General features: G+C 43.9%; 5 protein-coding genes across 9 annotated transcripts; 1 reads left to right on the top strand and 4 right to left on the bottom strand.

Annotated features, from left to right (window-relative positions):
* Positions 1-434: 434 nt before the first annotated feature.
* Positions 435-6,322, bottom strand: LOC136501326 (uncharacterized). Its single transcript, XM_066496833.1, has 7 exons — positions 5,949-6,322; positions 5,785-5,854; positions 5,594-5,699; positions 4,381-4,447; positions 2,657-2,732; positions 1,229-1,518; positions 435-783 (listed from the first exon to the last, which is right to left on the bottom strand). Exons 1-7 carry the CDS (start codon positions 6,165-6,167, stop codon positions 691-693), a joined length of 921 nt encoding a protein of 306 aa, XP_066352930.1. The 5' UTR covers positions 6,168-6,322; the 3' UTR covers positions 435-690.
* Positions 6,323-7,465: 1,143 nt separating this feature from the next.
* Positions 7,466-12,396, bottom strand: LOC136500439 (uncharacterized). Of its 4 annotated transcripts, none has more exons than XM_066495781.1 (9): positions 12,055-12,395; positions 11,438-11,761; positions 10,079-10,209; positions 9,780-9,847; positions 8,898-8,970; positions 8,599-8,705; positions 8,419-8,520; positions 8,007-8,106; positions 7,466-7,868 (listed from the first exon to the last, which is right to left on the bottom strand). In XM_066495781.1, exons 3-9 carry the CDS (start codon positions 10,160-10,162, stop codon positions 7,692-7,694), a joined length of 711 nt encoding a protein of 236 aa, XP_066351878.1. In that variant the 5' UTR covers positions 10,163-10,209; positions 11,438-11,761; positions 12,055-12,395; the 3' UTR covers positions 7,466-7,691. The 4 variants fall into 4 exon arrangements, with proteins under 4 accessions (XP_066351878.1, XP_066351877.1, XP_066351880.1 ...); XM_066495780.1 differs by having other exon boundaries at positions 10,079-10,176; XM_066495783.1 differs by lacking the exon at positions 11,438-11,761 and having other exon boundaries at positions 10,079-10,176; positions 12,055-12,396.
* A 1,405-nt stretch (positions 12,397-13,801) lies between these two features.
* On the bottom strand, positions 13,802-17,744 carry LOC136501747 (uncharacterized). The gene is made up of 6 exons (XM_066497282.1): positions 17,488-17,744; positions 15,732-15,999; positions 15,515-15,621; positions 15,234-15,366; positions 14,953-15,147; positions 13,802-14,394 (listed from the first exon to the last, which is right to left on the bottom strand). Exons 2-6 carry the CDS (start codon positions 15,981-15,983, stop codon positions 14,071-14,073), a joined length of 1,011 nt encoding a protein of 336 aa, XP_066353379.1. The 5' UTR covers positions 15,984-15,999; positions 17,488-17,744; the 3' UTR covers positions 13,802-14,070.
* A 492-nt stretch (positions 17,745-18,236) lies between these two features.
* LOC136501749 (large ribosomal subunit protein eL8y-like) lies at positions 18,237-20,744 on the top strand. The gene is made up of 7 exons (XM_066497283.1): positions 18,237-18,336; positions 18,547-18,594; positions 18,693-18,891; positions 19,737-19,906; positions 20,025-20,153; positions 20,237-20,329; positions 20,412-20,744. Exons 1-7 carry the CDS (start codon positions 18,334-18,336, stop codon positions 20,541-20,543), a joined length of 774 nt encoding a protein of 257 aa, XP_066353380.1. The 5' UTR covers positions 18,237-18,333; the 3' UTR covers positions 20,544-20,744.
* A 158-nt stretch (positions 20,745-20,902) lies between these two features.
* LOC136501746 (ACT domain-containing protein ACR6-like) lies at positions 20,903-25,217 on the bottom strand. 2 transcript variants are annotated; one of them, XM_066497280.1, is made up of 8 exons: positions 24,842-25,217; positions 24,132-24,331; positions 22,883-22,928; positions 22,631-22,745; positions 22,441-22,508; positions 21,731-22,369; positions 21,547-21,651; positions 20,903-21,467 (listed from the first exon to the last, which is right to left on the bottom strand). In XM_066497280.1, exons 2-8 carry the CDS (start codon positions 24,284-24,286, stop codon positions 21,123-21,125), a joined length of 1,473 nt encoding a protein of 490 aa, XP_066353377.1. In that variant the 5' UTR covers positions 24,287-24,331; positions 24,842-25,217; the 3' UTR covers positions 20,903-21,122. The 2 variants fall into 2 exon arrangements, with proteins under 2 accessions (XP_066353377.1, XP_066353378.1); XM_066497281.1 differs by lacking the exon at positions 24,132-24,331 and having other exon boundaries at positions 20,904-21,467; positions 24,842-25,216.
* Between the last annotated feature and the right edge of the window lie 796 nt (positions 25,218-26,013).

The following is a 26,013-nucleotide window of genomic DNA, read 5'->3' as shown; positions in this document are numbered from 1 at the left end:
TATACATACTAGCTACATGAATACAACAAACTTTTTAAACCTGATGTCATGTTAGATGTAATTTATAAAATGTATATTTTTCTCCTCTATAATAATTATTATTCCCTCCATTCCAAAATAATTACACCTCTAAAATTCAAACATTGTATCAAAATAGATGCTCGTATAAGAGAAAATGACCTGCAGTAATTACACCTCTAAAATTCAAATATTGTGCTGAAATAGATGCTCACATATATAGAAAAGTCCTGCAGCGCTATCGATCAAAAGGCCTGCTAGACACCAAACAGCCGGAGTACCAGCCACAGGTGCCAGACCCTTTTGTAGGGGCAACAACATAATTTCCAATCTACACTAACCTGCTCTCTATTAAGTTTTAGACGTGTGTTTATTCTGAGACAGAGGGAGTATGTATTAGTTCTAATAAATTCTAGAAAAAAAATAAAATATTGCAAAATGTAAATTACGGTGTTACAAGATGGCAACTTGCGAGAAAAGGTGCCTTGCAGACATGCTCATCAAACAAAATTGTCAGGCTACTTAAGTGAAGAATTATGTGCCTACTGTAGAGTACAAATAGCTACATACTTGGACTAAATCAACAAAAATGCTGTTACAACTAGTGCAGCCGAGGCAGAGAGAAACCATCAAGAAATAATCCGGTTAGATTAACTGAATCTATTTGCAGAATTATTCAGTTTGGTCGACTTCCATGGCTTTAACAGAGTCTATCAGAATTTCTCTTAGGCTCTGTCTCCTTTCTTTCGCCAAGCTAATGCACTCCTGCATGACAAGTATGACATACAATTAGCATCAATTATTAGTTTAAATGTGCATTATATTTGGAGGAATACATATATCACGTGGCAATTCAATATAATAAAAAAGGAGTAAATTCTCATGAAACAAAATCAAATGATAATACTAGACTTTGTAAATTTGATGGATAATATCTTTCTTATCAAATGCTCCATCCTTTCCAAATTCTAAGTCGTTTTGGTTTTTATAGGTACGTAGCTTTTGCTATGCAGCTAGATATACACTATGTCTAAATACATAGTAAACCCTAAACCTACAATTCGGAATGGAAGGAGTAAAATATAAGAAGCCTATTCTCTGCTATGACACACTGCAGCAATATTCAAAAGCGCTGCATTGACTAAAGACAGAACAGTATAAGTGAAATATTTCCATAACGAAACATTCTACTGAGCTCAGATTAATTAACCTTAATAGTCGCCATGGATGTCACTGCACCTCCAACTTTTTGTAATGACACTAGGCGATCTGAAGAATCTACAACAACAGTCACATAGGTCTCTATTATCGATTCTTCTTCAGAAGTTGGGTCCGCTAGTATACTATCTTTATGAAGTGCACATGTAAGGGACAATGGAATGTCGCCAAGTGTCAGCTTCCTCTTTTCTCTGTTTACCAATTCAAATTTGTTTTTTCCATCATTGCCTCCAACAGTAAATAATCTACCATCATCACCAACAGAAACTAAAGGAATCTCCACTGCAAAAATTACATAAATTTGTAGTGATTAGTGAGAAATAAGCAAGGTACTAGCAGATAGGACCACTGAGCCACTGAAATGGAACACAAAAATGGACATGTATGAACTGAATTTGAAGAACAATAGAGGTGAGCACAGCAGAGCTGATAATTCGACTAACAACCTAAACACTTCAAATATAACACAACACAGATTGCTCAAGTGTATGTTTTGACCAACAAAAGCATAATACAAAAAAGTTTTAGTGCTTAGTCCTAAAAGAACAGGCCATCAGTTCAATACAGAGATCAAGAGTCAAGACCAGCTTCAGCCACTAGGAGAAAGTACTCTCTAAAATAAAACAGAATGTTCTTGATGATCATACATTCATACTCCTGGAAACCAGATCAAGTTATGCATGAGAACTTGTCAATACACATGAAAATCCAGGCCCTCAAGCAAATGACAGTCAGGGTGTTTGCAATTGTAGTTTTCTTGCACAAGTGCGCTAAGCAATATTCGATTTCAATCATGACAACAAAAAGACATAATTATCAATTTATCATGTAGCAGATAAAGCACCCAGACATTCTTAAAAAAGCAAGATATCATCGTATTCGAAATTAATCAAATATCATCAAACACCAAGCATCTAGTTAGAACACAAAAACACACATATTTCCTCCTAAATGAGTAATTTGCATTCAATAACAATTATCAAGAGCTTCAACATAAATAATTAAATATCCTGTATTCAAGTCTTTCAAGCATAAACTTGACAAATGACTAGAACCATAGTAGGAAGCAACTATCTCAGTATAGCAGCTTTCTGAATTGAAAACTAACACAGGAAATATGTTAGAACCAAAGAACGATATGCAACATTTTCGTCTCAAATTTTATGGGTAACTCTTTTCTCAACAATTTGTGTGTTCAATATTCCCGTAGGCTGAATCAGCTTGAGAGGTTTGTTCATTTCGGTTGGTTCCATTAGAAAGTTTCACACAAAGAAGACATAGTATAGTAGTAATGTGACTGCATACTTCATGATGGAAATAACAGCAGCATTGTTTGATAGTGATATATTTCCATATTGCACAAAATGAGATAGTGGGAGGATATCATAACCATATGTACAGTGAAAATAAACGAACGTACAATGTGTGAAGGCAGCCACTGCTGAAATAAGTGCAGCGTCAAACAGAGACCCGTCAGCATTCAGGCAATAGATATCCTGCAAAAGTTCAAAATCCAGAAAAGATCAAAATACAAGCTCTTATGAAAACTTATTCAGGATCTACAACATCTCAACTTGTTTATAAGGAAAAATTAGACCTATTTTCAGAATATTAGAATTGAAAATTTTTCAATCTAAAATGGAAAGGACACGCCGAAACAGGGTTATTTAAGCACTGGCCACTCTTGAACATTATTGAAAGTTTTCCACTCCAGTACTGTGCATCCCTCCTTTCCCCTCTTTGCCCTCTGCTGCTGCCAATCAATAAGACCACTCGAAATCCTAAAGTAATAGCAAGGTACGAAGCTTTAAGTAAACCTGAGACTTTGCTCCCATCACTGAAGCTGGCAGCACCTAGGTGCCATCCTTTGTTAATATCTGGGTCTTTTGCGGTTGCAGGTATTAGGGTTCAAGGTTTTGGGACAAGCAGACTACATTCTCTTTTGACCATGTTGGTCGGATTTATCTTCCTTTTCCCTTTTTTCCTTTTATTTTGGGACTTGGTTCTGTATTCCTATCCTTTATTCCTTCTTTATATAATGATCGGCAGCTCTCCTGACAGTTTGAGAAAAACAAAGGGACAAGCACAAATGGCAACAAATTGTGAAGTTCTGGAGTGGTAGACTAAGAAGCTACTTTGGATTGGCATTTATCTTATTTTACTTATTAGAATGGTATTTTCCAGGTGGTAAAATTTTGAAGCATCACAGATTCAACTTTGCATGATTTGAATGCAATTGTGTAAAACTGTACCCATATCACATATGCACATGTAGTGCTGAGGAAACATCCTATTTGGTACTATCATGTGAACCTACAGAGAGAGGACAAGGGCTTAAGAAGGAAATTGTTAAACTCAACGTGGGGCTGGGGGGTTATTCAGTGATTCCAGGCTACACATTGCCTGGTTATCAGAAGTTACAAAAAGTTTGTCTAGTTCCTGTCCAATCCCTAAGGCATAGAGGCCTACAACTTAAGGAGCATAGGTTTCAAATGTGCTTCTCAAAACCAATGCTTGGATCATTTTAAATTTTGGGGGTGCTATTCATAAAACATAAATTACAGCATTAGCACTTGACTAAAAAAATTCAGAAGAAATAGTAAGATGGTAATACAAAGAAGGTTTAGGAAGATAATCATGAAATGCTAAGAGTAGAGGAAAGACTTATCAAATGAAGGTGGGCTAACTTCTAAATAAAGAAAATAATCACAAATCGATCACAACTAAGCCAACTAAACAAGAGTGGCTTGAGGAAAGTCACAAGCATGAGTTTCACTGTGTTACGTAAATTTTCAAAACATCACAAGGCATATTAGAATCCTAGCACTGACAGTATAGGATGTGTAAAAATCATATGGAAAGGATATTCTAGCCTGATTGTAAGGGTGTCATTCTCAACTACAAATCATGCTATTCCAAGTCACCTGATCTTTCAAGGTACACTAGTTTTGACTCAATGAAAACCCCTGGGTGCTTGGAGCCTTGGTTCCCTTTATCATATTATTCAACTTATGTTATTTGTCAGTAGAAGTAAAAAGTGGAGTCCTTATAATAACTAACAGTGATTTCTTGTCAAAGGTACTGTTCCTTACTTCCTTTTGTCGACACACTGAAGCTATCAATGAGAGAACCAAGATATATTACCAGGTATGCTAGCCAAGAAGCCTTCCCAGTGATCAAACAGAGGTCCTTCAAATTTAGCATTCCAGAACTGCATAAGAGGACAGAACAAAATTACCATCACTATGTGCCATTCATTAGGTTGTGGGAGTGTTACAGAAAAAGAAATGGCCAAAGTAGTGAAATCATGCAATGATGATACCAAATCCAACAGACAAAAGCCTACAAACAGAACGTACAGGATTTGCATGCGTGCCTGAAAAAAAGCAAACCAGTGCCTTCTACGCCCTCTATTCTTTTCCACTACACATTTCTAACTTCAGTCTCCACTTGACCTTTGATTGTTATTTTTTATAGCCGTAGTTATGTCTACTAGTACCAAAAGTGGAGCATGTGTCACTTCATACTCAAAAGAGAAAATTAAGCGTAAACGGAAGGAAAATTTCAAGGAACCCTGCTGTTATTTTGATTTACAGGAAATGGTCCATGGTTTAAAAAAAAAGGCATTCTCAAATGACACAAGGAGCTGTGTCATTTCATTAAGAAGAATAAGTACCATATGTAAAACCCACACAACACCGCAGATAACACAAACGAAAATCCACGCCCACACTACTTCACAACAGAAAAGACACCACAAAAAATACCAAGAACACGACTAACAAGCGACCACTAATCCAGAAAAACTGAAACTATATGAGATCCTGGAGGCCCCGAGCCATTGCTGAACCAAATGGCTCTCTCCTTCTCAACTGTCCGAAACACCAATGACACCCTGTTCGCTGATGCTGAAATTTAGCTTATGTTGATGCTTATGCTGAAATGTTGTGAGAGGAAAACACTGTTCCATGGCTGAAAAGTAGTTCTGAATAAGCTCAAGCGAACAGGGCGTAAAATCATTGCAGTATTTCCACCATGCTATCAAATAATCAGAGAATTAAGGCCATTTAGGCGCTGTTTGTGATCCATGGAAAATAGATCTGAAGCAGTAATGTTCCTCTGTGTATCACTACATAGTGCGTTCTACATAATTAGTTTCTGTCCTCTCCAGTCTCCGCACTAAGTACAACTAGTCATCTAGTCCATAGTGATAGTGAACAGTCACGATTTTTGGTAGAGATCGATTAAATTGTATCCTGATGAACTCTCTCTTCTTCTATGGAAAGGATTCGATTCTGCATTCATTTACCTACTCATCATTCAATTAAAGAGCTGAAGTTAATGGAGAAACAAAAACCTCATCAAAACGTCTTCAAGGGCCTTGGAGATGACTGGTGCAACCTCAGCGGATCGGCCTGGCCTAACCAGCGGCGAACAGATGGGCGGCATGTGGAACTCAACAGCTACGCAAAACACAAATACGTCAACATCAACAAAAGAATAAAAAACAAAGGCAATAGGAAGCAGCAGGGAAAATGGAACACGAACCGACGGATCCTTCGTCTGGGTGCTCAGCCGAGGGCGACATCACCTCGAGCTTGACCGACGCGAGCATGGCCTGCAAAGACAATTCGTCGAACAGTTAAAGAGCGCGAGACAAGCAAGACGGGAAACATAGGAGAGAGAAGGGGAGGAAAGTGGGGGCGTGTTACGGTGTCGCCAAGGCGGACGAGAGCAGAACCATGCGCGGAGGAGACGGCGCCGAGGGCGACGGTGGTGGGGCGGGCTTCTCTGAGGCGGCGGGCATCGATGCGGACGGACTCGCCGAGGTGGCGCTCCAGGAAGGCCACCGGGAATAGGCGGCGGTACGCCTCCACCTCCATCTCGCCGGCAACCCCGCTGGCCGCAGCCGGTTTGGCCTCCGCCGCCATCTTACGTTTGGCGGTGGCCGCTGGTTGCTAAGCTTGTCGGAGACTGCGGTCTACGCCTTGCACGCTGCGCCCCCACGGAGTCGAGATGAGGCCGGAGGAGCCGGATACAAAATTAGGTCAATGTTTTGGCGCCCCCACTGGCGGCCGAGTGGCCTATTGGGCCTTTTTCTTTTTTGCTGGACTGGTCACCAGATTTGTTGCGAGAGCTGTTCATTTCGGTTAACGGGCCAGCCCACGGATAAAAAGCCTGTCCCGAGCTTGACCCAAAATTCTGAACTACAAAACCAGTCTTTTAAGTTTTCTCAATTGTTCAAACTGTTGCTCAAAATTTTTTTTGTTAAAACTGTTTGTTTTTGCGTCTTGAGTGATTTTATTGGTGGTTTCGCTGACGTAGTGTCGCAACAGGGGTAAACTAGACTAAGCTACAAGTTCAGGAGGTAAATTAGACTAAACATATTTTTAAAATATCTAAAAAATCACACAAAAGTTTTCAAAATTTATTCAAATATTTTCACATTGACAATAATGAAATTAAAAATCCTAAAATATAGTCTAATCTTAGAAAATTCATAGAAAATTTATTTTACCTCAAAAACTAGTTTCAACATTTTTTTAAATCATACTCTATCTTACGGTGACTAGCTTGAAATTGTTTGAATTTTGATGAACTTATTTTGGTGCTTATTTGCCAGTAGAAACTCTTATTATTTATTATAATTAATCAATGTTGATCGTCCACTATGAAGAAGCATAAGTGGAGTGTCGTTAGGACTACGTATGTGCGACAAGGTGCATGCAGCCACGCAGACTAACACAGCTACTTTGATGGTCAGTTTCTCTCGAAGGTGATGCGCCATAAAAACACTCATTTTGTAAGAACTAATATGCCCAGATCGCTTCTCATTTTTTATTTTAACATTACCAATTTTGCAAGGCTATTTCATGTATGACATGAATTAGCATGCCTTATTTTCCGAGGAACATTCAAATTTCGTGAGAACAATTGGGTCATGGAAAGTGGCGAGCTTATCCAAATCCCCCAAAAACAGTTTCGGGTCACAGTTGCTAATGTAAACTAAACCAAAAATAGCAAGCCACAGCTCATTCCCCTAATATTATTATACTTCTACATCTCAGGCGTCTAATTTTTTGTCGTCGTTCAGGCAACATAATTTTTTCTTATTGTTTGGCTATAATAAAAAAATGTAAATTGGGTCATGTGAGTTGCCTTTTTAAATATACTAGTTAATTGCGTGAGATTGTTGCCTCAAAATTTTTAAAAATTCAGGCACATGAAATATAGCAATTTCCATATTATTAGTCCAAGGAGTCACTCAGGCCTGACTGACCAATAAAATAGTAATCATCAAGCCTCTGTACAGGCAGCTGTCTTCCAGTTTCACATACTACAGGCTTGTTTGCTTGAAGACACTTGGTCCAGAAAACACCATGACCACAAAGAGTTACCATGAAACAAAATCAAGGGTGAATCGAATACTTGAGTGCCTGCTACAGCCTCGTCCTTCAGGTGATCCTTATGAGCAGAACAACCATTACAAACATGCAGGTCATCACAAACATTAGAAGCCACTGGAAGCACGTAGTCTTGGAAGCTAGTGAGTAGACCTCTGCAGCTCGCGAGGTTGCGTGGCCCGTGCTTGCCAAGCTCTGCTCGACGGCCCTCTCGGTAGAATCAAGGATCTGCATCAGCAGGTAAGGTAACATTCTCAACAGCATGCAACAGAAGGAGCTCATCATTGCAATATCAATACAACTTTATCCACATAAACCATTGTGTCAACACAACAGAAATCCGAGGATTAGATGAAAGAAAAATACCTTCTCTGTCTCCTGCACAGATTGGTTCATCATTAGGCTACGTTCCTTCAGTTGCTGTGCTAACTCGACCATTTCATCAGTCAAATCTTCTTGGAGCTTCCTGTGTGGTAAGAAAGTAACAGTAAGAGCACAATCTTCATTTGATGACACAAAAAAATTTGATGCACATATCTTCAAACAATTAGAACAAGAATGAAGCTAATAGGCATGCACAAATTATAGCTTCCAAACACAACAATTTACAAGTTATAGCTTCCAACACAACAATTTTCGTGAGTAATGACACCAGACAACAAATGGACCCAGTATATAGGTTGCTCGTGTGCAACGAAGAAACTGTGGATAAGAATAACATGGGCATTGAGCTGGAGCCTGAGATATCTTCTCACAGATTAAGACAAAAATGGCATACCTATGCTTCTCAATGTGAGCCTGAGCTTCTGCATCCAATTTTATAGGTGCTCCAATATCTCCTTTTCCTTCCTGATGGTGTGGTCCAACTTCGGCATGGGCTCTATTTAATTTCATCTGTTGGTTCCGTAGCTGTAACCATAAGAAAGGAAAACAGGGAAAATGACCAAATTTAACTTACGTTGATCTCCTTCGCAGTCCTGATGATAAAGATATTGGACTTTCTGGCTTTGCGTCTTCATAAGAGATTTCATCTCTGCTTTCAATAATTTGCTTTTCATTTTCAGGCTGCACAACCAAGAATATAATAATAACTAATAAGAAGTTTATCCAATCTAAAAGGTATAAGAGGTAAAGGTTCAGATAAAAAATTAACATCATATGGTGTGATTGCTTTAAATTCTATGAAGAGCTAGCAAATAAACTAAGCATGATAATGGAAACAATTCAAACAAATGAGTCGATACAATAGAAACATACCACTGAAGCAGCAAGCCTGGAAGCTAGTGCTTCAATCTTTTCTGAATACTCAGAAAGCTTAGCTTTTGAAATGCTGAAAAGGGAACAAATTCATCAGAAACATGTTTTTCTGATCACACAAAAAATGTAGGAAGCAGCAGTTGGAAAGTTTAACTGAGGTAAATGCTTGCTTTGCTACACCAATTACTAAGACCACTGAACCAGGCATAGGATTGTTCATAAAACAAGGCCAAGCAATAGCCCGGAAACTGTTATCATCAAAACAAAGGCCAGCAAAGAAAACATTGGAGGAACTTATAAAATGAACCTTTTATACAAGGGTTTGAGATGCAGTACAGAAAGAGTACCCTGACTTCAGGAACAGAATTTTAGTAAACCTGAATGAGAAACCATGCATTTATCAAGTGGCGACCCATGTGGCCTTTCATGGCAGAAGAATGATTTTTCTGTGGAGAGCTTATGTATAAAAAAAGGCTATTTTGATAAGATAATAAGGCCCTCGATCCTCATTCTTGTCTTTTTGGGGTCATTTTGTCACTCATCAGAATGTGAAGTCATAGAAGACAACAAAATATTGACACACAATGTCAGTGCCAGCCAAATTGAAATAGCAGCAAAATGCAAAAGGCTTATCAGAATGTATTCTCAGGATTTTACATTGATGCAAAACGCAAAAGGTGGATAGTGATACTGATGCATGGGCAAGATCGATTTTAAGATTTATGTATAACAGTTTTTTTTTTTTTTTGCCGCAGATTATTTTCCCTTTTTCCTTAAAACTACGGAACCTTATGAAACATTAGGTGACGCACAAATAATCACTATATCTGTATATCAGTGTTCCAAAAAAACTTCGATGCTATGACATTGCTGATAATGCACCTTGATATCCCTTCTGGTGTAGTCTCAGCTCCTAGCTGCTCCAAAAGCTCCCGGGCTGTGGTTACATACTGCACTGGAACAGAGGCTGTAAGTAATTAGTAAAATAGAACTCAAATTCAAAGTGATAGAAGATTCATACACCATGTGTTGTACTGAAACAAAACATCCTGAGATTGTTCTCTATCACTAATAAAAAGAAACAGAATAAGGCTACATCGACTTCTTCTTTTCCGTCAAATCAATTACACCGGATGGAAATCAAACTATCTAAGAAATCCATATAAGCAACTCTTACATACATAGACTAGTTTAGCCTGATTTTGCTGCCGGGGAGCGGCCTCCAGCAGCCTTATAAGGTTCACTTCCACCTTGTTGAGCCTCATGTTGATGTAGCAAGCTGGACAAGGAGCATTGCAGGTTCACAGGCAGACTGAGTAAAGTTAGTACATGGGTGTACAAATGTATAGCCAATATTTTTTGGTAAAAAAAAATCGAAGTTAGTAGGATAAACACATGTATACATTTGCCAAAAATCACATGTATACATTTCAGTAGTAATTAGATCAGATCCGGATACGAATAGCCAAACAACTTAAGTTAAGGTAGAGTTCGGGCAGGAGCAGACCCAGTAAAGGCAGTGGCGGATCTAGGATTTTTGCATGGGGTATGGCCCTGTTTGGGAGAGCGTTTCTGAGTCTCGCTTATAAGCTGAGCAGGCTTATCCGATAAGTCACGATCTGGAGAATCTGCTGTCTGAATAAGCTGGGCATTTGGCTGTCCCGATTATTTCTGGTAGATTATCTGTTCTAGATGTGAATTGACCTATGTACCCCTGAGGCAGATGATACCTCTTTTGGTTCGTCACGACGATCTGAAGGCAATGGTGGGAATATTTTTAAAGTTTGAGATAGCAATATGGTTTCATTAAGTTGCAATGTACAATAATAGTCGAAAATAACATCCATTTGGGTAATGTAATTGCTACAAAATACTCAAGTTTCTAACAATGAATCACTCAACCAACGCATTAGCAATAGCATCAGGAAAAGCACACATATTCATATCATCCGTCGAAGCACCACCATCAGCTGAAGCACACATATGGCAGCCATCGCATGCACCTATTTGATCCACTCCAACCACATTACCAAATAGGTGAAAATCCAGCATTACATCCTGAAGCTGCCTAGAAACAAACCGGCAGAAAATAGCTTGTACTGATACGATCTAACATCGACAAGTCAAGAATGGCTCCTGAGCCTAAACTGAAACGGCAATAACTAATCAATGCTCGTGCCCGCGAGGTAATGCGGTATCACGCTGCCTAGAAACAAGCCACTATCAGTTCTCCTGTATCCACGATAACATCACTAGAAGGAACCCAATCTGAAACCAGAAAATCCACAGGCGAACTCTGCAACAGCTCTCCGTTCCGTCTGTTCCGCTCGCACCACCGGAACCAAAGCAGCAACCTACAGATTGGATCCACGGCAGCTTTGCTCGCGGCTTCCAACACTCTCGTCGCCTCCGCAGGGGAACCAACCAAAACCTAGACCCCAAACGAACCTAACAAGCAGCCAAATCTAGCGAAGCAGCCCCGCCAATACATCCAGCAACTAGAACCATAGCGACAGATCGGGAGCGCAAGCGATGAGTACCTTGTCGGTGGGTTCCACTTCGATCTGGAAGCTGGATCCCTTGAGCGTCTTCACGGAAAATGTCCCACCCGTGAAAATCAACTGCTGGAGCACCTAATCACCTTGCTGTACCGGCGGAGGGGGAGGGGAGGGCCGCCGGCGCCCTGGCTGGAGATCCGAAGGAGGGGAGGGGACGGCCGCCGGTGCACTGGCTGGAGCACCAGCGAAGGGGGAGGGGAGGCCCGGCGTTGGGAATGGGAGGCGGCGGCGGATCTGGCGAGAGGAGGGAGGGCCGGGCCGGAGGGGAATGGGAGGCGGCGGCGAAGAGGCAGGCCCAAACAGAGCCTATATCGGACCAAAATTTTCATATCCAAAATCAGTAAAAATCATTTAGCAATTCGGTGAAGTACAAAATTAACCCACGATTCGGTATACAAATAGTAAATAGCATAACAAGTCTTAAATTAAATACGCATAAGTAATCAATCAATACATCCTGGCTAATTTCTACAATTCTGCTACCTAGATGGCTACATCTAAAAGCTACATCAGAATATCAAATTAGATCAGAGAAAGTTAGCGTTAGAGATTTTGCAAGGAAGAAGAGAATGGAGGGGAAGAGGATCCTCGGTTCATACCAGGCTTGCCGCCGGCCTAGCTGGAGAGCGGACGACGCCGGGGCTGGGAGCGCGCCGGCATGACTGGAGACGACAGCGCGGGGACTGGGGATGCGCCGGCGTGGCTGAAGACGGGGCAAGCGGCCCGGAGACTGGGGATACGAAGGTGGAGAGCTAGGGCCTAGCCGCCTAGGGAGTCCGCCGGCTAGGATGGGGGTGGCGCGCCGGCGCCGATTCCCGACTGGTGCTGCTGTCACCCGTCGCGCGGAGCCGGAGAGATGTCGGGGACTCGACGAACAGGCTGAGTCGTGCTACTGAAACGTTTTTTTTACAACATATAGTTTTGTTGGGCTGGGCTAGGGTATTGCCATACCATGAGCATGACTGTGCAGCCCAAGAACTTTTTTTGTTGTGATAACAACAGCCCAAGAAGGCAAGAACATTGGAGTACGCATGTACACCTAACATTTCTTCCCCTAAAAAAAACTAACATTTTCTTGCAAAAAACGAAAAAAAAGTTTATATATTAGACGCATATTATATGCAATACATAGCTTGGGTTTGGGTGCTCCATTCCGCACAGCAGGAACCGACCGAGAGAGAGGGAGTATGCCGGGGGGCACGCGAGAACCGAGAGACAGAGTATGCGGTATGCCCGGGACGAACTGCAAGGTTACGACTAATCTCCTACTACTCATTTGGAACCCATAAATTTGTATAAATTCATACGAATCAGTTTATTTTTATATATAAGAATTTAAAAAAAACTTAAAATAATCCTAGCTGGATACACTAGCGTCAGTTAACCAGAAAAAACCCGATATTTGTTTAATGCTAGAATTTGATTCCTACCTAACGTTGAGTCAATTTTTTGCCCGCGCCTACCAACAATTGTGTTAGAGTAAAAAAAAATTAGATTTTGTTAGGTCAAAACTTTTATTCATCGCACTAGTCGAGTCAGCTCGAACGGAAAGAAAAAGGAAATCATTCTTTTACCGGTTCCAAAATCGCAACACTTTTCCGAATTTTCATGCGAGCATCACGTGAGTTGCCGGCGTTCATATAAACAAACTAACTTCCAAAAAAAAATCAAATCCATGTTAAGTTAGATCAAATTATAGAAAAAAATACTAATGTTTACAAAAATAAGTATATTATATTCAATTGTAGAATATATTTTTATAGCATGTCTATTTAGTTTGGTTTTAGATAGTTTGATTAAGACAAAGCTAGCAAAATACACATGCCCGTACAGACGCGGCAAGAGACGTGGGCACGTCTGGATGCTGGGCAAGTTTTGCCGAACCTTGCTTCTTGCTTAGCCAGGCGAGGCTAACCTTGCCCATCCCGATGAGCCAATCTGGCTCTCCTCATCTAGCAAGAAAAGCTTACCTGCACAGCTATTGAAGCAGCTGGACAAATAATCCAAACATGTTTTCGTGTTGCCTTTTTCGCGTTGCCTTCCTCGCTAGGCGAGGTGAGGCAAGTTTTGTCAGCAGAACCAGACGATAAAACCATGTCGAGTCTCAGGCCACCAACGCGCACCGGCATACCAATGTCATTACTTGGACGTGGCATACTCTGCCGTAGGTATCTTCGCGTCAAATCAACACCAGGGGTTCTCACTTTGATATTTCACAGAGAAAACAAAGTGAGGGACACGCTGTAGGTGATTACTCTACCAGATACAGGAATCAACATCAAGTTCTGAAAAAACAAAAAATGTCATTTCCTTCGAAATAACAGAACCATCACCGGAAGCGAAAGAAAAAAAAAAGACTGTTATATAACACTGAACCATGGAAGAAAATCTACATTCACTTGACCAATCAATACCAAGTAGTGGAACGAAATGATTGTACAGTCAACTATAATGGATATATCTCACGCCAATATTAACACCGTGGTCACACCTGAATTCCTGAACCGATGATTAATTTTTTTTCCACGACTGGATGTAACAAAGGACCAACCAAAAGCATGTACAGCGAGAAAGTGAACGGGATGAAAAATTGCAATCTTTCCTTGTGGCTTATGCTAGCAACCCACAGCCAAGGCTTCTTTTGGGGCAGAGGTGACACCCTCTTTTGTAGTGGTAGAGGTCACACGAAGGATGGCTTGGGCGCTTGACACAGAGAGCTTGGACTGGCAGAAAGCCTCCCATGATTCAGCATCTGGTGAAGTAGAATGCTGGCCCTCATCTTTGTCAGAAGTTGAGGCCTGAGACTTCTCATAGAATACTTGTAGTTCAAGTGCCAGGTTGCGAGCAGCCTCCCTTGATTCCGGAAGTTGGTCACTAAGTTGGGTTGCCGCAATCTGGATGAGCTTATCCATACCATATTCTTTGATTCCCACCACATCCTGGACAAAAAGAAAAACATTATTGTTGTTATACAATAAGAGTAACATACAACCTCAAATTAGACACGAGGACAACAAAAATATTGACTAATGCATGTAGATCTACAGTAAACAAAAAATGATATATTCAACCGCCAATCACTGTTGTGCTATTGAAGATGACAGCAAAGTATGAGTTAAGGCATGAAGACATACAACCTACAGCTAACTATGCCTCTGCCATCACAATATTATAAACCATCAAACCCCTAACAAGTCAACTACCCAATTATTTGGCTACCACCCAGCTCCACTTTATGACTTAGGCGATTCAATGTTTAGAATATACAAAGTATTAAAAAAAACTAAAAAGATCTGGAATATATTTGACGCAGAAGGCTAGTATGCAAGGAAACTAAAATATTAACAACTACTTGATTGATCACCTGGTACATCAGATAAGGAAACTATAATCTGAATTAAATTAAAAAAATCCTATTTTATGTTTCTTTTATAGTAACAATTGGGACTAGAGAAGCTGCAACTGTACAAAATTTTCAGGCAAGAAATTTCACTTACAAGGCGAGGTACACTCTTTCTGAAACAAACTGATGCTTTTGCTCGAATCCGCGGATTCTTGTTCTTGAGGTAAGGCTGCATTCTTGGCAACAGTAGTAAAGGGGAGATCCAACTAGTCATCGATATAAGAGCCGCCTCAGCAGCTTCACAGACAAATCGTTTATCTTGCGAAGCCTTTAGAAACAGTTGTACTAGCTGTGAATGTATTTGACAAAAAAGAAGGATGTTTTCAGAAACCTTATAGTTAATAGAAGAAATTTTAAATGAATAGGAATACTCACCAGTGGATCAATTGAGTCAACCATTAAGTCACCATAGGCCTTAAAGATGTCAGCACAAGTCATTAGTGCTGTTTTGCATACAGCACTTCTTGGATTCTTCACAGATTTCACGATAAGAGGAACTAGAGGCTCCCTGCAATTCAAACAGTTTGTACTGAACAATTAATAAAGGAGATATGCGATTCTGTACCACTGGCATGGATAAGTGATTCCAGAAGATATCAGAAGGATTGTCTAAACGAGAACACAATTTTTTCTGCATATATGCTGGGAAAACTTACAGAAGCTCCTGCAATCGTTCCTTGTGATACATTGCCAACTGACGAACATTGTTGAGAGCTTCACATGTCATAACCCAGTCCTTTGAATCCAACCTTTTAGCTAAGGTCTGTTGGAAAAAAATAGAAACGATAAAACTCAGCTCTGACTACAACCAACAAACAAAGAGAAACCCATCTGTCCAATAAAATATCATAAATATGCAAACCAGTGCCATACACTTAAAGCTCCATTGACATCCAGGAGATCTACAAGATTTTCAGAATCAATGTACTCCACATCTGCAATTACAGCCTCATTTCCATTAGTCACAGCATCTTGGCAAGCAGATGGAGCCTTTTCTTCCTTGTTGGCACATTTGTTGCCATTCATCACAGGCTTGGTGATGCAGGATTTAACAGAATTTTCTTTTCCTTTCTCCAGGTCTGCTGATTGAGAAATATTGAGATCTTTCAAAGCTCTTTCTGACATTTTCACACCATGTAACCTGCATGGATTTTTGGTAGAAAAAAGGCACTTAAGAACAAATGAACAAACTTAAGTCCATTCCAAACAGGTGGAGATTAAAATAGTTACAAGGGCATCTCTGGTGATTGTTTGCAGTATTTTCCATAATAAACAGATGGCACAGAGTGTAGTCAACCAGTCCATGGAACAATGATCAAGTAATAAAACTACATTGCAAAAACATAATTAATGGAAAATTCTGATGGTTCCATGAGATCAGTAATCATCCACAGCTAGTCAAGTCACAACAGAACAAGCTGACAAATGATAATCTAATCCACTACAGTGTGCATACCTGTGAGCTCTCCCTACACAAAATTCCACAAGTATTGGACGACTTAGTTTACAGTGACCGGCACACTCAACAGACAGCCACAAATGTTTGGCAACTTATCAACAACGCGCCACAGGTAGAAGTGTAGAACCAAAGCAAACCACGCAGCACATAAATACAGGAGTAACTGATTGATCATGTTCCCGGTGGTAAGAAGTTTCATACGCTGGGAATCGCGGCCATCTGCTGGGCCATCTGGAAAGCTCGGAACAAACTTTGCTTTGAGGGCAAGATTGTTCAGAATCCTATCTCAATTGTTTGTCACACCTGTGCACTTATGAGTTATTGGGCAGGGCTCTATCTGAAGGAAGACAAGGAACTCCTGGAAGCCGGTGTCAACACAATGTTGAAGATTGCGTTGAAGTTGTTGAACAAGAAGATGAAGCCAGACACGATACTGCTACCGAAGGATGACTCCGAAAACAGCCAGAAGGACTAAGCCCTGATGTGTGTCTGAGTGGGTGGCGGGTCTATGTCTGCGATGCATATTTGAAGCTTGCTGGTTCTTTTGTGTCCTATCTCTAAACTTCTGTAATAATGTTCTGTGCCTGTTGCTACCTTGGGCTACGCGCTGGGTTTTGCTAAGATTACTGGCAAGTTGGATAGGTGCGCTAGTAGTAAGTTGCAGTGTGATACTCTTAGATGTCTGCTTTCTTTTTTATAGTTCTTGCTACTCTGTTCGAACACTGTATTTCTGTTTTGAGTAATGGAAATGGGGGAAACCTCCGGTTCAAAAAAACTGATTGATCATGTGAAGAATTGGGTTCAACGAGACCCCGGACACAAAGTGGAAATCCCTACGGTCCAGAAGCACTACCATTACCAGCAGAGTATGCCGAGAAGTGAGACGCGTCTCGACTGCGACTCCTACGGAGGGAAAGCTGCTGTTACCCACCCCGTCGACGGCGGCGGGGGAAGGCCTCACTCCGGCAGCTCTCCGCTACCACCCGTAGTAGATCTACCGTGGAAGAACAAAGCAATTCCCACGCCCGCAATAATCGCTAACGAATTAACACTTCGAAACGGGACTGCCGGCCCAGATCCGCGTGGCGGTAAATGCCGCCGCGTGCAAGCGAAGCGCGAGATCGCGATGAGCGATTGGGGGACTGAAGGGGAGGAGAGGGACGGGGTTACCTGTCACGAGGGCGCGCCGCCGGCGGCTGTTTGCCCTCGCCGTCGTGGGGGCGGGGCAGCGTCGTCAGCCGTGTGTCTCTGGCTGGCTCCGAACGGGGCTGCTACTGAACTGCAAATGCAAACGGCGGCTATGTATAGGGCCTCAACGCAAATACTACCTCATTGGATTCCGGCAGGTTTTAGCAATAATTAAGGCGATCGATCCCCTTCCATTTGAGGTGGCCGTCAGTTGGGGGAGCTTGAAAAAATCGGAGAACCCGGGGGAAGTGATTAACGGGGGCGTGGCGGTTGCAGGTTGGTGGTACAAGTCCACCCGGAGAGCGACCTCCCTGCTCGCATGACACCGGCCACGTGGCAACAGAAGTAGACAGGCTACAGTGCGGGCCCACCTCCCGGTGAGCTCACACTAGCCTCCACGTCCGCGGCGGAGGAAATGAGGTACCCTCTGCCTGCCAGCCGGCCGGCCGCTAGGACTCCGGCGGCGTGTCACGTCACCGGCGGAGAGACTGGTTATTCAGCCCAGTCCAATAGCACTTCCGGTCCGTCCTGTCTTTTTTTTTTTTGATGCAAGGTCCGGCCTGTCTTCTAACACGGCCGCATTCTCCCTGAGTGGGCCGTCTGGCCCAGACGTGACCGCCAAAACCCTAATCCGCAGGACGGACGGGTAAGAGCCCACCAAGACTCCCATCACGCCGGATCCGACGTTCCAGACGCGACCACGTGGCTCTGAAGCCGGTCCTATAAAACCGCCGCTCGGCTTCAAATCTCGTGTCGCAGCCACCACGCGCCCAGCCTCTTCCTCCCCGCCGTCGCCCCGCTCTCTCGCCCGAAGCAGCCGCCGGTAAAATGGTACGCGCCTCTCTCTCTTGCCTCCTCTCACCTGTTCTGCCTCGTCGCTTTGTTCGCCAGTGGAATTCCAAGGGATCTTGGGAAACCTTTTAAGCTTTTGCTGCCATGGATCTTGAAGACTTGAACGACGAGTCTTAGGTTCTACTACTGTTTGATGACCTAGCTATGATAAGGTCCTAATTGCCCTATGTGAATCGTCTAATCTTGCAGGCCCCGAAGAGAGGCGGCAAGGCGCCGGTCCCCGCCAAGAAGAAGGCGGTATGCCCCTGATCCGTGCAATCTACCGTGCTTCTTGTTGTTTGTTGGCTTGTTATTTCGTGCTTGGTTTGAATTGTTTGTGCGTTTGGTTGGCACAGGTGGTGACGAACCCGCTGTTCGAGAAGAGGCCGAAGCAGTTCGGGATCGGCGGCGCCCTTCCGCCCAAGAAGGACCTCCACCGCTTCGTCAAGTGGCCCAAGGTCGTGCGCATCCAGCGCCAGCGCCGCATCCTCAAGCAGCGCCTCAAGGTGCCCCCGGCGCTCAACCAGTTCACCCGTACCCTCGACAAGAACCTTGGTACGGTCCTCGTTCCATCCATTGCTGTAGTTTGGTAGTACGTAGTAGGTTGCAAGGCTTGAAGAAGGTTTACCACTTTAACTTGTCGAGATGTTAATAGCATCAACCGTGGAGTAGCACGGCCAAAGTTTTGTTTACTGACTAGGAATTGTTTGGTTAGTTTAAGATTGCAATTTGCTTGGTCATTGGGTAATTGTTTGGGAGCGATGCAGCGAGCAATCATTTGGGATATGAGTATTTGTATCATAAATGAAGATGAAGTGGATAGAGAATAGGCTACATGTGTGATCTGGATGTTAGGTTTTAACAGTGTTTCCTGTGTAGCATTGGAAAGAGCTTTTATTAAATTTAAATTATCAAATTTTCTATTTGCCGTATAAGTAGACATGTTTGTTACTAGTTTATTTTACCATTGAAAATATTTAAAGTGCTGATCGCAAGACATTAAATTCTTGTAGGTTTAGCAAATATTTATAAAATACTGAAAAATGTAGTGCAGGCAATTTTGAACCTGGCCATAGTTTACTTCCAATAGGTGAAGTTTATAAGTCCACAGATGTGTAGGTGAATCTTTGTGACACTATCCACCCACAAATTAACCTTGCTTCAAATTATGTATGCTCACATGCCGCGGTGCAATCTATACTAATACAGGCTCACTTCTTGGCAATTTGATTGGGGTATACCGGTATAGTGTTGGATATATATGCTTTTAAAATATGGGATTTGATACACCTTCGGTTCTTTCCATTTCTTGAGCCAGAATTAAAATTTCAAGCTATATGGTACTTTTAATTCATTTTGCTTTTGTTATATCTTGTCTTCTGTCTGATTTTGCTTTTCAGCAACAAACTTGTTCAAGATGCTTCTTAAGTACCGCCCTGAGGACAAAGCTGCCAAGAAGGAGAGGCTTTTGAAGCGGGCCCTGGCTGAAAGTGAGGGGAAAACTGTTGAGGCAAAGAAACCAATTGTTGTGAAGTATGGCCTTAACCATGTGACTTACCTCATTGAGCAGGTGTGTGTGCCCGTATGGTTGTTTTCTTCTTATAGTATTTAGTGATAGATTGATAGCAGAGTGGTGCCCCTGGCAATAAAAACTACATACTCTGTTTACATATTTGTTCTTTCTGCAGAGCAAGGCACAACTGGTTGTCATAGCCCATGATGTTGATCCGATTGAGCTGGTGGTGTGGCTCCCAGCCCTTTGCAGGAAAATGGAGGTTCCATACTGCATTGTCAAGGGAAAAGCACGCCTTGGATCGGTATTAACCCATCCAACTTTCTTTTGCTTGTTATAAGTGTTGAAGGGCTTGCCAATGTCCTAATAATCAATAACTTCATGTAGATCGTTCACAAGAAGACCGCATCTGTCCTTTGCCTGACCACAGTCAAGAATGAGGACAAGCTTGAGTTCAGCAAGATCCTGGAGGCTATTAAGGTTGGATGTTATGAATATCTTAGTCTCAGCATCCATTTTGTGTGCTATTGACTTATGTACTGACAACTCCATTCACTCCTAGGCGAACTTCAACGACAAGTTTGACGAGGTCAGGAAGAAGTGGGGTGGTGGTATTATGGGCTCCAAATCACAGGCGAAAACCAAGGCCAGGGAAAAGCTGCTTGCCAAGGAAGCTGCTCAGCGGATGACCTAAGTCACGCCCTGTTAAATTTATCATGTACCCCTTGCGATCGTATGCAATCATAGTGGTTGTCAGATCTAGTTTTGAGAGTTTTGCTCCTGAGAGACCGAGCATGCTAGAAAGACATCATGTAAGAATTCAAAGTTTTTGTTCTGTACCACCTAGTTCATGTGACTCAACTTCTATAATGGTTATGAATCTCCTGTTTATGTTTATGCCCGTAACAAATTTAGAATTTCATCAAGTTGTCATGTTATCCTGTGTTGTCGCTGGCATTTGGCATTGATCTGCACGATTGCTCCATAGTAGATGTTACGCACGAATGTAGCTGAAGGTTTTCCTCCAAGCCAGATGAAATCGCTATTTCTGCTACCCTGTACCCGTATGTTGCTAGATTCGCTGTAGCACTTGTAATAGTATATGTGGTTTATACTGTGCAAATGTACAATGCAGGACCATGTCCTGCTGCTTCACTATTTCCTAACCTACGTCAGATTTATATATGTACAATGCCCAGGTCTTGTGTAACTAATCAGAGTTATGTACAATGCCCAGATCTTGTGTACCTAATAAGAGTTCTTTGATTCCGGTTTACGAGTAGGATCTGATGAGCCTGAGACCCTGGAAGGAGCCCTTGAGCAGGCTGCCCAGGACGGACACCGCGCCGCCCTCGGCCTGCTTGACCGATGCGTCGTGGCCGCCGCGCTTCACCCTCAGCACGGCGTGCCCGAGCTGCTCGCCCACTGCGTCTATGGCCCTGCCGTCGACGGGGTTGCCGTACGTGTCCGACACGTAGAACGTGTCCTCCGCCTTGCCGTCCCTGGTCCTGATCGCCGCCCTGATGATGGAGAGGCTGTTCTCCCGGAACATGCGCGTGATCTCCAACAGCAGGCCCACCCTCTCCTCCGTTCTCACCTCCAGCTCCAGCTCCAGCCCCTGCTCAGTCGTGAACAATGGTGTTACTGGCATGCAAGGCGATGCTGATGGGTCGACGAGGGAGGGAGGGAGTTCATACGTTGGACGCGCGCCTCTCGACGGCGGCCTCCAGGCACCGGACGAGGCGGGTCCGTTCGGCGTCGGAGCGCAACGGGTGGCCGTCGACGTGCCGGATGTAGTACTCCTGCAACCACGCCGGGAGACGGTGAGCATTTAGCATGAGCTGCCGGTCAAAAAACCACGACGCCAGCCAGCCAGCATACTTGGTAGGCCTCCTTGCTGGCTCCCTCGGCGTCGACCGTGCCGTGGAACACGACGTACTGCAGGTCGTTGAGCGCGCACAGCGTGTCGAACAGCAGCTTCGGCCGGTCCCTGCACCGCAGGATCACCACCGTGTACTGCCTCTCCGTGCAGTCCATCACCACGACCTTGGCGGCCTTGGGCCTCGCCTTGCCACAGCCACCCCTCTCCTCGCCGCCGCCAACAGCCTCCTCACCACCGCCGCCACCGCGGTCCTCCAGCATCAGCTTATGCAGGCGCCTCTCCGCGCGTGCGGCTCCCACAGACACGCCCGTGCCGCCACGGTTGCACGTGCCGTCGCCCTGCATCACGTTGCAGAGAAGCTCCTGCGCCCTGGACAACCGGCCCGCGTCGTGAATGGCGAGCCTGGTGGCCTCGTCGGTGATCTGGATCACCGCGGCGGCGCGCCTGTCGTGCGTCCACATCTCGGCCTTCACGATGTTGCAGCTCAGGGCGGCGAGCACAGCGCACACCTCCGAGAGGAGGCCCGGGCGGTCCGCGCCGGTCAGCTCAATGGAGGTGAACTGGTCTTCTGCCGGCGGTGCAAAGCCGCCCATCGGTCCGTTTGCCGGAGGCGCAAGGTAGCCGTCTGATTCCAGGCACTGTTGAAGACCACAAGGGTAAGGCGTCTTGTGGAAACATCAGAGATTAGCAGTAAATGCAGCATGCTTACTTTCTGAATATGGTCCATGACCTCCATGTTCTGAAGCTTACTCCCGTCCTGATCGGTCACTTTGAACACTGAACACGACGTGAACCAAGAAAACAAAGAAATTCATCATGACAGGTCAAACAACCAAACATATTACTGCCAGTTGCAAGTCAAATTTCATTTAAAAACTAAAAGGATATATAACCAGTACCATCCATGAACCAATTTCCGTCCGAAGAAATGTAAGCCTTGGTGATGACGAGGTTGAGATCGACAAGGACTTGAACTGCTTCCAGTAAAATGCCATGCTTCTTGACCCTATCGACCTGGCAAGAAAGAAAAGGTCCACCCTTTATCAATTAATATCCAGTACAAACTACAAAGGTAGTGCGGTTAGGCGTTAGCTAAATACTCAAATGTAGTTAGCAGTATGGTCCCAAATGAAAGTGAAGTCCAATCTCACCCGGATGACAGTTGCGTTGTCACACGCGTCATTGTCAATGACCACTCTGCAAGAATCAGCACAGTAGGCGATGAGCATTTGGCAACAAATAACATTCAAGATCATCTAGAACAGACTATTAGTAGCAAAAGTTCTAAGTTTGGAAGCTGATTAGAGGGGCAGTTTGTATAGTAATAATTAGTAAAGCATCATGAATAGGCAGCATGTTGGGAATCAAGGATTCCATATAGCTTTTGACAAAAGGAGAGAGGAATCTGAAAGGACTCATTGTCTTCTTTAGACAACATCAAAGAGGTTGTGGTAGGAATAAGGGCAAAGAATAAAGGAGATCACGGCAGCCATGTACATAACAACATGAACTAGAATTCATTCTTCTTGAAGTGAAAAATACGGATTGAGGTTGTCGGTGTTTTCGGACCACCGACGAGTAAATTTGTATTTGCGCGTCTGGATCGGATGGTGTGTTCGGAGGACACAAGGGTTTATACTGGTTCGGGCGGAACGTCCCTACGTCCAGTTCGCTGCTACTCGTGTTACCGGCACTTGGTTTGCAGTAAGGGTTACAAACAGGCGAGAGAGGGAAAGGATCCTAAGTCTCTAGTGGAAGGATCGAACGGTTGCTAAGAGCTCGCTTGCCGCTCAGCCGTGTGCTCGTGTCGTGCTCTTGTGTCAAGATCCCCCTTTCATGGGGCGTCCTGCTTCCTCTTTTATAGACGAAGGGAAAGCGCGGGTTACAGAGGAGGAAAAGGAGAAAAACGAGAGAGATAAGAAAGCTTCCAGGGTTGCCGTGTCCTTCTTCTCCTTCATGCGGGTCCCGCCAATCCTGTAGATGTCAACAGGGACGGCTCCATATCGCGGCCCTGTTCGTCACTGGAGCCATGCGCAGGCGTCATCTGTCGGTCATGGTGTTTCACTCCGTCCCGGCGAACGTCGTGGTGAACTGACGAGCATGTCAGCGTCTGTATGAGGATTAGGTAGAACAGCACCGGCACGTCCAACACTGTTCTTGATGTGAATCCCCAGGTATAGCCCGTCATGGCCACGGGTTACATCGAGGCGTGCCAGACTCTTCCCTGTCATCAGAGTTTTGATCCAGGCCCATACGCTTGGACCTGGAGTGGTCGGCGACGGTATGGATCCCCGTCGAACGAGACGGAACCCTCGTCCTCGAGGTCAGACGAGATGGAGAAAGCGACCTTGGGCGAGACAAAAACCGCGTCCTTGGGGTTGGGTGAGACGGAGCCCGCACCTAAGAGGTCGGGCGAGATGGAGCCCGCGGCCTTGGGCGAGACGGAACCCGCGTCCTTGGGGTCGGGCGAGACGAAGCCCGCAGCCTCGAGGTCGGGCGAGACGAAGCCCGTGGCCTTGGGGTCGGACGAGACCTTTTAATACGTCTTGAGCCATCTGGGAAAGTCAACGTGGGCGCTAACTTTCTTGTTTTTTGTATCCCTGATATTGATAGCCAACAGAGGTGTTAGAAAGGATTTGTGGTACTAAGTAATTTAAGTTAAGAAATTCATACATGAACTCGTTGGATCCACAAGTTAGCTAGCAACACACAATATACTGAATCCTAACTCCTAAGTGACGCAGAATAATCCAGTGGAATCCTACGACTGATTGTTAATAATAAAGTGGAATCCTTGGAGCGATTGAGAAAACGGATGTAAAATTGATAGGTTACAATTCCAAACCAAAAAAAAAATCTAATCTGCTATTATTAAAAATAAATAGCTTTAGATATCGATTGGAACAAACGAAAGAGGAAGATCAACACGCAGAACTGCAGACCAAACCGTAGACGAGGAGAAGAATACCGTCCTCACGAAGTCACAACCATACAAATACAAACCAAAATTTTTAATTTTAAATAAAGAACAGTAAAGAAATTCAAACGGCATGAGCAATAGTATACAACTATACATACAAGAGCAGTCGTGTATATGTATACGTATATACCTCGGCGGGTTCATCCTCCTGACCAGCTTAGCGTACTCGTCCTCCTCCTCCTCCTCCACCATCTCCGCCCCCCTCGCCATGGCGGCAAATCCGCGTGCCTCTGTTGGATCCGAGACCGTCTCCACGACCACCGCAAGGCTCCAAGCCAACCCACTCGCTTTATCTGTAGGGGAAAGAGAAGAAGAGCGGCGAAGCTGCGAGTCGTAGGGAAGAAGAGGCCAGGCGAGAGGAGGATGTGGAGGAGGGGAGGGGGGGCAGTGGGAAGGAAACGCCGCGCCGTTTCCATTAAACAGCGGCGCGGGGAGGCCGGCGACGGGGGCCGGGGGGCGCAGCGCAGCGAAGACAGGGGGGCGAGGGACACGGGCGGGAGTAACGGCAGTCTGCCGCCCAGTTGCCTTTGGTCGTGCAGCGCTACGCAGGCAGGCCGCGCGCGGTCTATAAACCGATGTCGCAGGATCTTTTCGGATGCAGATTCCTCCTGCGAGTACTTTTACGCTTTCGTTCTTTTTTCCTATTTTCTAATAAAATCAATAAATTTGCCATACTTTATTATGTAAAGATAAGGTAGAATAACCAAATTAGTCCCTCATCTTTTGTCTTAGACTCAATTTAGTCTCTCAACTTTTAAATTGGCCAAAGCGGTTCTTCATCTTTAATTTTTTGTCCAAATCCGTCCTTGTGCTGACGTGGCACTCCACGTTGGCAGCCCTAGTGAGCAAATGTGCTGGTAGTTGGCATTGTAGTGTAGGTAAAATTACTCCCTACTTTCACACTCAAGTTCATTGCATTTTGGTTTGAACAACATCATGCCGGAACACGCATTTCGGATCGTTGAGTCTATTTTCATAATAAACTTATTTGGAGATATAATTGTTGCTAATATTTTCTACAAATCTAGTCAAACCGAAGAAAGTCCAATACGAATACCATAGCAACATTTATTTTGGGACGGAGAGAATATGCTTTTTTTAAGGAGAGGGAGTATGCTACTAATCCAATGAAAATTTGAATAACTTCTTTAATGTCCCTTTCATGGCTAGAACCAATGCAATTTCATGTGAAATTAGTTTTAATGCATTGCATGGCTGCTAGGCTATCCAAAGCTATGGTCACCGCTAGGCTTTGCTGACTGGAACTGCAAATATGGAGCGCCACATCAGTATAAGGACGAA

This window comes from Miscanthus floridulus, chromosome 13 (assembly GCF_019320115.1).
Source record: "Miscanthus floridulus cultivar M001 chromosome 13, ASM1932011v1, whole genome shotgun sequence".
NCBI classification, from domain to species: domain Eukaryota; kingdom Viridiplantae; phylum Streptophyta; class Magnoliopsida; order Poales; family Poaceae; genus Miscanthus; species Miscanthus floridulus.
Note: the sequence above shows the minus strand (reverse complement) of the source record. Positions and strands in the feature narration are given on the sequence as shown.

Bases quoted from the DNA above. Each gene is read 5' to 3' on its own strand.
- LOC136501326 (XM_066496833.1), bottom strand. From the start codon at position 6,167: ATGGCGGCGGAGGCCAAACCGGCTGCGGCCAGCGGGGTTGCCGGCGAG. The intron at 4,448-5,593 runs GTTTTTGTTTCT...CCTCTTATGCAG, and splicing joins CTTGAAGACGTTTTGATGAG to TTCTGGAATGCTAAATTTGA. The intron at 2,733-4,380 runs GTAATATATCTT...GAACTTTTGCAG, and splicing joins CTTCTTGGCTAGCATACCTG to GATATCTATTGCCTGAATGC.
- LOC136500439 (XM_066495783.1), bottom strand. From the start codon at position 10,162: ATGAGGCTCAACAAGGTGGAAGTGAACCTTATAAGGCTGCTGGAGGCC. The intron at 9,848-10,078 runs GTATGTAAGAGT...GTTCCAGTGCAG, and splicing joins ATCAGGCTAAACTAGTCTAT to TATGTAACCACAGCCCGGGA. The intron at 7,869-8,006 runs GTATTTTTCTTT...CTGCTGATGCAG, and splicing joins CTGTGCAGGAGACAGAGAAG to ATCCTTGATTCTACCGAGAG.
- LOC136501747 (XM_066497282.1), bottom strand. From the start codon at position 15,983: ATGTCAGAAAGAGCTTTGAAAGATCTCAATATTTCTCAATCAGCAGAC. The intron at 15,622-15,731 runs GTATGGCACTGG...TTTTTCCAACAG, and splicing joins ATGTCAATGGAGCTTTAAGT to ACCTTAGCTAAAAGGTTGGA. The intron at 15,367-15,514 runs GTAAGTTTTCCC...TTTGAATTGCAG, and splicing joins GAACGATTGCAGGAGCTTCT to GGAGCCTCTAGTTCCTCTTA.
- LOC136501749 (XM_066497283.1), top strand. The intron at 18,892-19,736 runs GTACGGTCCTCG...TTTGCTTTTCAG, and splicing joins TACCCTCGACAAGAACCTTG to CAACAAACTTGTTCAAGATG. The intron at 19,907-20,024 runs GTGTGTGTGCCC...TTCTTTCTGCAG, and splicing joins TGACTTACCTCATTGAGCAG to AGCAAGGCACAACTGGTTGT.
- LOC136501746 (XM_066497280.1), bottom strand. From the start codon at position 24,286: ATGGCTCAAGACGTATTAAAAGGTCTCGTCCGACCCCAAGGCCACGGG. The intron at 22,929-24,131 runs GTGCGGGCTCCG...TGATTCTTGCAG, and splicing joins CATCTCGCCCGACCTCTTAG to AGTGGTCATTGACAATGACG. The intron at 21,652-21,730 runs GTATGCTGGCTG...GCGTGGTTGCAG, and splicing joins CCAGCAAGGAGGCCTACCAA to GAGTACTACATCCGGCACGT.